Source organism: Sinocyclocheilus rhinocerous, unplaced genomic scaffold, assembly GCF_001515625.1.
Source record: "Sinocyclocheilus rhinocerous isolate Xijiao unplaced genomic scaffold, SAMN03320098_v1.1 scaffold1758, whole genome shotgun sequence".
NCBI classification, from domain to species: Eukaryota; Metazoa; Chordata; class Actinopteri; order Cypriniformes; family Cyprinidae; genus Sinocyclocheilus; species Sinocyclocheilus rhinocerous.
Genome location: NW_015631050.1, coordinates 67,152 through 76,160, shown reverse-complemented (window position 1 = coordinate 76,160; position 9,009 = coordinate 67,152). Strand labels below are relative to the sequence as shown.

Here is a 9,009-nt window from a genome sequence, read left to right as displayed (position 1 = left end):
AGTGTGAATGAGTACTAGTCAGGTGAAATCACTATCATACTAATTAGATTGTAAGAGCAGACTGATTACTATAAAAGGAGGGAAGAAGCGCTTGCAATCATTGTGTTCTTGTTAGCAATACTTTACAAAACACAAAATTTATGTCACTGCCAAAACTTTTGGCCATGACTGTACATGATGTTATATTTCAGAAGCCAAGAATACAGTTGGATATAAGTCCTTCTTACAGTATTGAAGTTGATGTTGTCTCCTGTGTCTCCAGAGCCACGGTACAGAGGACTGTTGTGCCCAGTGACATTTTCCCATGAGCCATGGAAGTCATAGGTCATCACATTAATGAAGTCCAAATACCTGCATTACCAGAAGGTAAACGCAAATTCATCAAGTCATCAGTTCAGACTCAAGACATTCAACCAAATAAAATCATTAAATATTCATTTGATTGATATTTTAAGGTATGCTGTCCAAAACATATTCATATTTCATGATTCAAAGTGAATAAAAACTCTTCAGAAGACATACTTGGCAATTTCTGCAATTTCATAACCAGCATCAATGGTTCCTTTCCCAGCAGCCACTGCAGCAGTGAGCATGAGTCTGGGGCGTCCAGTGGCAGCACTCTCTGCCTCGTAAGCTTCCAAGAGCTCCTGTTACAGTCAAAGTAAATTATAATGAAACAATTTTGAATCTGGGATTCAAAATCTAATATAAATCTGGAAATAAACAGAAAGATTTTGGATTTAATTTTTTTTTTAAATGTTATGAGGTAAAATGAATAAGACATATTTCACATTTTACACTATTTCTAGGCCACTTATCAATTTATTAAATTTGTGGCATTGATCATGACTCTTTTTACAGATGGTCAGATGTTTTTCTTTCACTGAAGCTCAAGATGCTCAGCCCCCTTGAGATCTAAAACAAACTTGTGGAGTTCTTATAATTTGTGGAGTTCAAATACTTAAAAAAGAAAAGAGTATTTTCACCGGTGGATTTGTGTACATGCATAATCATTCTTTCTCTGATTATCGATTATCTTTATTGTTTTTTACTTAAGCATTCAACCATGTTATCATCTCATCCTGTAAACAGCATCATTTAGATTTTAAAAACTACTGTATTGTGTAAAAAAAATCTGTAAATACTGCAGTACCTTGCAGAGCAGAGTGAACCTTTGCTTGTCTTCTGGAGGACTTCCACGGGAACCCGGATACTCCCAATCCAGATCCAGACCATCAAAGCCATGTTTCCTCAGAAATGTGATGGAGGACTGAATAAACGTCTGCCTGTTTGCTGATGTGGACACCATGATAGTAAACCTGGGGGGTGTTTCATAAAAGACGCTAAGAAAAGCGGGGATTAAAGTCCAAAACCTGACTTGAAATAACCTAACAAATCAATCGGGACTAAAGCGGTTTAATAAACTACCATTTAAGTCCACGCAATCTCACTAATTCGATTCAGGTTCAATGAGTCAGGATAATTTGATGTGCACGCTTATCATGGATCAAATCGATCCACCATGGCAAACAGTGAATATTTGTGCTGTTTAATGCATTTGAGACATTGTGTTTTCCTCAGTGCATAACTGACACGTCACAGGCAGTGTTGCCAACTCATTTTCAGGTGAAGTTGCTAAAGGAAGGTTGATTTGTTGCTAAAAGTAGCTAAATGATGTTGTGATGTCATTGCACGATGACATCATCACAAAGCAAAATTGTTTCACTGCATCAAATCTCAGCAAAAAATATATTTGATATGTTAATTTAGATTTGTTTGTAAAATAATATGTATAATGCAATATTAAAATATAAACAACTAATTGTAAACACATTGAATTATTTAACACTTACACATTTTTTTTTATTAGCTAGTAAACTAGTAAAACTGCACGTTCTGAACAATTGTAGTTTTAAGCAGTGTAGCCTAAGTTACACTCTAATAAAAGTCTGTAAAAGTAGAGCACAATCTACTATGTTAATATGAAGGAATTTTCTGTAATTATTTTTCACAGGTTTTTTTTAACCTGCATTTGAAATTACACATTGCATTTTGGGGATACAGGGTTACAACGGATAATGGGAAATGGATAACAGATAATGTCTTGGACAATTAAAATCTGCTTTGCAACGATTTGTATTGTGAAAAGTGCTATACAAATAAACTTGAATTGAATTACTAGAACCTTTTCCATTTCTCTAGATATTTTTCTTACAGTGTACTAACTGATCAACAATTGCAGGTACAAGCTACTCACAAGGTGTTTCATAAATGAACAATTATTCAGTTATTAAATTATTATTATTATTAAATTGAACAATTGCGAATAACAGCTAACTTAATTCACGTGATTTGTTTACTGCTAGGCATCTTTGGTTTCCTCTTGTGTAATTTGGATGGAAAATGTGTGCCTTTTATGGTATGAGTCACTTATCAAAAGTTGCTAAATGTTGCCAAATAAATTATAAAATTGCAAAATTTGTTGCTAGGTGCTTTTGGTAGAAAAAGTAGCAAGGGTAGTCTGAGAAGTTGCTAAATTTGGCAACAAACCTGCTAAGTTGGCAACACTGGTCACAGGTATATTTTTCATCTGTAAATGTTAGAAAGTCATGCAAATATATCCATTTTGCTGTCAGGAGTGGGCAAGGCTTACGTGAGTGCGTGAGCGAGCGCTGCTGCGCACTAAATAGATGGAACGTAATAGAATAATTTGCATTTACATTTAGTCATTTAGCAGACGCTTTTATCCAAAGCGACTTACAAATGAGGACAATAAAAGCAGTCAAAACTAACAAAAGAGCAACAATATATAAGTGCAAATGACAAGTCTCGGTTAGCCTAACGCAGTAGGCTACACGTAGCAAATAATAGAATAATATTAGAATAATAGCGCAATAATTCTGAATAAAATATGCATTCTGCTAAAATATTTGTTTTTGGACATTAAATGTGACATGTAGAATTTCAATCCTACATATGTGTATTTTTATGATAGCAGTAGACCTAACTGTAAATCATTACATTTTGGGCACAATACATTAAATACAGTTGGTTGTAGCCAGTTTTTTTTATTTATTTGATTATTTAAGTTGCATTTTCTGTATGCTTTTATTTTTGGACTAATAATAAAGTCAACTAATTGTATGTGAGAGAGTCAGTGGTAATATCAATGCGTATCAATATCAGTGTTGGAACTAAGCTTAGCCTGGCAGTTAGCCTGCCCTGGACCAGGATAGTTTCCCAACATAAGTTGCCACAGTGACTGAGCTATGGTAATTTTGCTTTCGGAAAAACCAAATCAAGTGACAATAAGTGAAATGAATAACTGAAATAAGCCTGGCTTATTTGGTAAACTAGTTTTATGAAACAGCCCCCTGAATTTGGGTCGAGAAGTTTCATGAAAATGAAATAAACAGTTATGTTTAATCACACATCCCTAAAATTCAGTGTTTTGAGCAGCATTCTTACCGAGTTGTGCCAAAGTTCCATCCTCCGACAGCCAAGAGAGTTTTCAAGTTAGGATTTCTGTCAAGTCAAATATCGAATCATTATTTTCTGTATTGCTCTCTGACAAATCATCATTATTCAAAACTACATTACATAATGCATTCTATTTTATTATCAGATTCATTCACAAACAAAACATTAGATACATACTTTTCCTTTAGTCCATTGAAAGATTTGTAGAGAGTTTCATCATTCCATTCGTAATTGATCAACCCATTCGCCTGATTAATGACGGAAAAGGCATAAATTAAATGAGTGCACAGATGTGGATCCACATTTTCTGGCAGGTACTTGCCAACGTCAGGTCTGTACTGAGACCAGTTTGTGAAGTAGCATGCGAGTTGGGAGGCCCATCCTGAAATAAATAAATAAAATCATAACATAATTAGGGCTGGTAATTTAACACGTTAATTAGATTAATTAATTACGGTGAAAAATAACACGTTAAAATAAGGCATTTAACGCACTTGCCCCGCCCTAGGCCAGACCTATGTGGGTCATCTTACATGTCATACAATTGACTGATGACAAATATGAGGCAGGGCAACAACTCACTGCGTGATGGAGCCTATAGAGAACGTAGTTAGAATGTCCCTAAAATTCACAATATGGGGCAAAAATGCCCCTGTTTGAGTTTGTCTCATATTTACATCATATAGTTCAGCAATATCACACGAGCAATAGGCTAAGTGCATGCAATATCACACGAGTGCAAATGTGATACTGATCTTATACAACAGTTCAGTAAGTAAGAAGTTAATATTGTGTTATTTTAGACACAATGTCGGTTTTGCTCAATTTTGCCAACGAAAATATAAAGGCAAAGCAGAACTGTTCGTCTCCGATCAACACACAGCGGCATTTAATTTCTTAATGCACGTTTTGAACGAATTGAGTGAACCATTTTGCGCGTTGAACCTTTGGACATAAGCGCGTTGGATTTGAAGCGGCGCTGCACAGACCGATCGGTGTATGACATCAAAGGCCCGCGAGCGCGATTCAAAAGCATGCGGAGTCGTCTGCTCTCTATAGCTCTTGAGGTACTTTGATGTCACAAACACCGATCGGTCTGATGGTGATGATCCGCTTCAAATCGAACAAGTAATGATTCAATGGACCATTCATAAAGAACCATTTACTTCACTCCTGAATGAATCAGCCATTTGAATGAATCAAATGAATGAATAAATGACTCGATGACTTAATCATTAAGACAATTACCACCACCTACTTGCAGTTTTAGTTTATTATTTAGAGCAGGGCTGTCCAAACTTGGTCCTGGAGGGCTGGTGTCCTGCAGAGTTTAGCTCCAACCCTAATTAAACACACCTGAACCAGCTAATCAAGCTCTTACTAGGCGTAGAAACTTCCAGTCAGGTGTGTTGAGGCAAGTTGGAGCTAAACTCTGCAGGACACCGGCCCTTCAGGACCGAGTTTGGACAGCCCTGATTTAGAGTACTAGACGATCCCAGACGAGGAATAATTCATTTAATTAAAGAAATAATTTCATATTTCCATAGTAATAATAATAATACAATTAATGAAATAAATTATTAAAGGTATAGTTCACCCACCCAAAAATGACAATTGTGTCATCATTTACTCACCCTCATGGTCCAAAAGAGTATATGTAATAAATGTTATCAAACAAAATATTTCTTGCTGAAGCTACTTTTTGTAATGTCTGTTTGATGCTTTACACAACAATGACTTTAAATGATCTTTTGGGAGTAATTTCTCAGCCAAATTTGATGTGCGATTAATTAGATTAATTAATCATTAGATTAAAAATTGATCGCTTACCAGCCCTAAATATAATATATAGTAATATAATATACAATTATTAATTACAATAAACATGAAAAAATATTATTAAAAGCAATTGTTATTATATTTAATATTTCAATGCACCTACATAAGAAAAGCGGTTAGCAGAATGGATAAATTATTATTATTATTATTGTTAGTAGTATTAGTATATAGTGATTTTTGAACATATTTAGGAATGAAACAACAAATGAAAAGAAAATTACCAAAGTGACACAATGCCAGGGAAAAGCCTGAAACAAGATAAAAAGAAATGTTAACATTTAAAGCACTCCAAGGCCATGAAGCTCTTAAAAAATAATTCTGTAAGATCAACAATCACGTACCAGCTAGAAAAATGAATTTGGTCGTCATATTGTGATGGTCGTATCGGTCAAGAAACTCTGTCTGCTACTGCTGTATGAAAGACAGAAGTTATTGTTTATATAACCCCCAACACACAGAACTCCCTGTTCCCAATTACTCCCAATTACCAATGATTAACTAAAAACAAGAACACACAGGTATTTCCCTAAAATAGCAGTTCCCTGTCATCTGCCCTTGATGTTACATACAATACATTTTTAGGAGATGGATCATTGCACTATAACAGTCTTTAGGTTTTGTACATTGTGATTGTAGGTGCGTTTGTTTCATTGTTCAAACTTTAATGACTCAGTTCAATGAATTAAGTGCCTAATTTGAAGAGTCATTTCAAAGACACTGGCCCTCTCAAAACATATTAAGTCTTACTTATGGAATAAAATGCAAGGCTCGAAATTGCGACCAAAAATCAGCATGATTACAAATGTGATATTGATTTTATACAACTGTTCAATAAAAAATAAGTTAATATTAAGAGACTTACGTTTTAGACACTATATTTCCTCATTTTGCTCTATTTCGCCAACAAAAATAATTCCACTCCTAACTTTTTGAAGTTGGGAGCACCAGTGCTACCAAGTAAAAAAGTTAATTTCGAGCCCTGAAATGTATACTGATCCAAAATTACATCCACTGCAAAAAAAATATGTTAATCAAAAAAGACTGTAAAATATCCTTAGATTTACATTTTATCCATAGCAACTAGAGGAACATATTCATAGTGTACAATGCCATGTCCACAGAAAGTTACCAGAACCTTTTCCATTTTTCTGCAATTTTTTCCTTATACAGTGTACTGAGAGAGGCAAAACACAGAAAATATGAGTCATTAGTCTTACATGTCATCCTGTTGGCACACAACTTGGAGGTTGTGTTACAAAAGGCTTTCTTTAGTAACTGATAAAACAGATGTTGACATGCACTACCAAAACAAATGTACAAGGTAACCTACCACAGTCCATATTGTTGTATTGTTGAGCAGGGTCACAACCAGTGATTTACACACCTTGATATGAGAACCACAATGAAGAAAGGAAATGTCAAAGATAATGTCAGGTTATTCTTTAACACTTGTTCTGTATGGCTATGCTTATCTTTATGGCCCGATAAACTGACAGGATGATCACAGCTGCCACTTTCATTTGCACAGGAGTTGAAATCTCCAATTGACTCCAAATGACAATGTTAACCTATGGTAAGGTTAAGTATGGTAACCTTGAATTTGAATGTATTATGTGCTTAACCCAGACATTATCCCTTAAAGGATTAGTTCACTTTCAAATTAAAATGTCCTGATAATTTACTCACCCCCATGTCATCCAAGATGTTTACGTCTTTCTTTCTTCAGTCAAAAAAAAATTAAGGTTTTTGATGAAAACATTCCAGGATTATTCTCCTTATAGTGAACTTCAATGGCTACCGAACGGTTGAAGGTCAAAATTACAGTTTCAGTGCAGCTTCAAAGCTTCTACACGATCCCAGACGAGGAATGAGGGTATTATCTAGCGAAACGATCGGTCATTTTCTAAAAAAAAAAAAGTACAATTTATATACTTTTTAACCTCAAATGCTCATCTCGTCTAGCTCTGAGTGAACTCTGCATTCCGGTTCATAACAGTTAGGGTATGTCGAAAAACTCCCATCTCATTTTCTCCTCCAACTTCAAAATCGTTCAAAATTGTCCTACATCGCTGTTTTACCGTTTTTTTGTAAAGGGTTTTGACCTTCTTTGCATGTTCACTTTGTAAACACTGGGTCGGTACTTCTGCAGCGATGTAGGACGATTTTGAAGTTGGAGGAAAAAATGAGATGGGGGTTTTTCGACCTACCCTAACTGTTTCGAACGGGACTGCACAGAGTACGCATGCACATTGCAGAGCTACACAAGACCAGCGTTTGAGGTTTAAAAGTAGTGCTGGGCGGTATGACCAAAAATTTATATCACGGTATTTTTCAAAATTATACCGGTTTCACGGTACATGACGGTATTTTTTTTTTCATGCATGACCGGGTGTTAACCATATTTTCGTTCCCTCACCACAGTGCAACAGTGAAAAGAGATCCCTTTCAAACAGTGTCGCGTTCCGAACATTGTTTAAGCGACATACACCAGTATTGCGGTATTTAAAAAATTTATATCATAACAAAAATAAACACCGGTATTCGGTATGAACCGGTATACCGCCCAGCACTATTTAAAAGTATATAATTTGTATTCTTTTTTAGAAAATGACCGATCGTTTCGCTAGATACGACCCTTATTCCTCGTCTGGGATCGTCTAGTACGCTTTGAAGCTGCACTGAAACTGTAATTTTGACCTTCAACCGTTTGGTAGCCGTTGAAGTCCACTATAAGGAGAATAATCCTGGAATGTTTTCATCAAAAACCTTAATTTCTTTTCGACGGAAGAAAGAAAGACGTAAACATCTTGGATGACATATGGGGGTGAGTAATTTATCAGGAAATTTTAATTTGAAAGTGAACTAATCCTTTAATCTTTGACACAATTAGACTTGGTCTCCCAGGGTCAAATGAATCATTGTATAATAGATTTTAAAAACTGCTTTAGTCATTTAATGACTAAATTTGCACAAGAGGAAAAAAGGAACAAGTCTAAGCATATAAAATAATCCATTACAAAACACTGTCACATTGAAGTATGAGAAGTAAACAGTCATTAAACAGTGTGGCAATATTTCACTTCCCTGCTTGTGAACTTCCTTCTAGGTTTGCACAGAATGCTGTATTATGAATATTACTCAAACATGTGACTCAAAAATGAAATAAATCTCTGAACTTGTACTACCCTTTCTGTAAATGTACATGATTATCAGCACTGGTATTGTTAGACATGTTTTTTTTCTGTTTCATAATAAAAACTAAACATAATATACAACTTACAGAGACTGTAGTTTCTCAATGTCTGAATACAGGTTGTGTAAGCGTGCCCATGTTTGTAGTAGAGCTCGTGTTTAGGATCTGGTCAGTTCACTCTGTCCTCTAGTGGAGAATATTGGCCTATCAGCCTTGTAACGGGCCCTTAACGTGACAGGTCATATAAATATGAAAACAGTGTTATTGCTTACTTATGCTCATGTAGTTCAAACCCCGTATGTGGAATAGATGTGAGATTCGGGGGAAGGCAAGATTATACTTTGGTCTGTTCCTCACACAAATCTGTAATATGACTTCAGTCAGAAGACTTGGAAGCAGGGGCGAACTGGGACAAAAATTCAGCCCTGGCACTGTAGCCACACCAGCCCACATTACCACACCGACACAGCCCCACCCACGGACACGCATTCACTATA

General features: G+C 35.6%; 1 protein-coding gene across 1 annotated transcript in view; it reads right to left on the bottom strand.

Moving 5' to 3' along the window:
* Positions 1–5,740, bottom strand: part of LOC107741311 (acidic mammalian chitinase-like) — a 7,626-nt gene extending 1,886 nt beyond the window's left edge. The window contains exons 1-7 of the mRNA XM_016554005.1: positions 5,661–5,740; positions 5,541–5,567; positions 3,658–3,862; positions 3,469–3,525; positions 1,154–1,319; positions 523–647; positions 228–351 (exon numbers count right to left, since the gene is read on the bottom strand). Coding sequence (XP_016409491.1) covers positions 228–351; positions 523–647; positions 1,154–1,319; positions 3,469–3,525; positions 3,658–3,862; positions 5,541–5,567; positions 5,661–5,688 — 732 coding nt within the window. The 5' untranslated portion in view covers positions 5,689–5,740. The remainder of the gene's footprint in view (positions 1–227; positions 352–522; positions 648–1,153; positions 1,320–3,468; positions 3,526–3,657; positions 3,863–5,540; positions 5,568–5,660) is intronic.
* Positions 5,741–9,009: the final 3,269 nt, after the last annotated feature.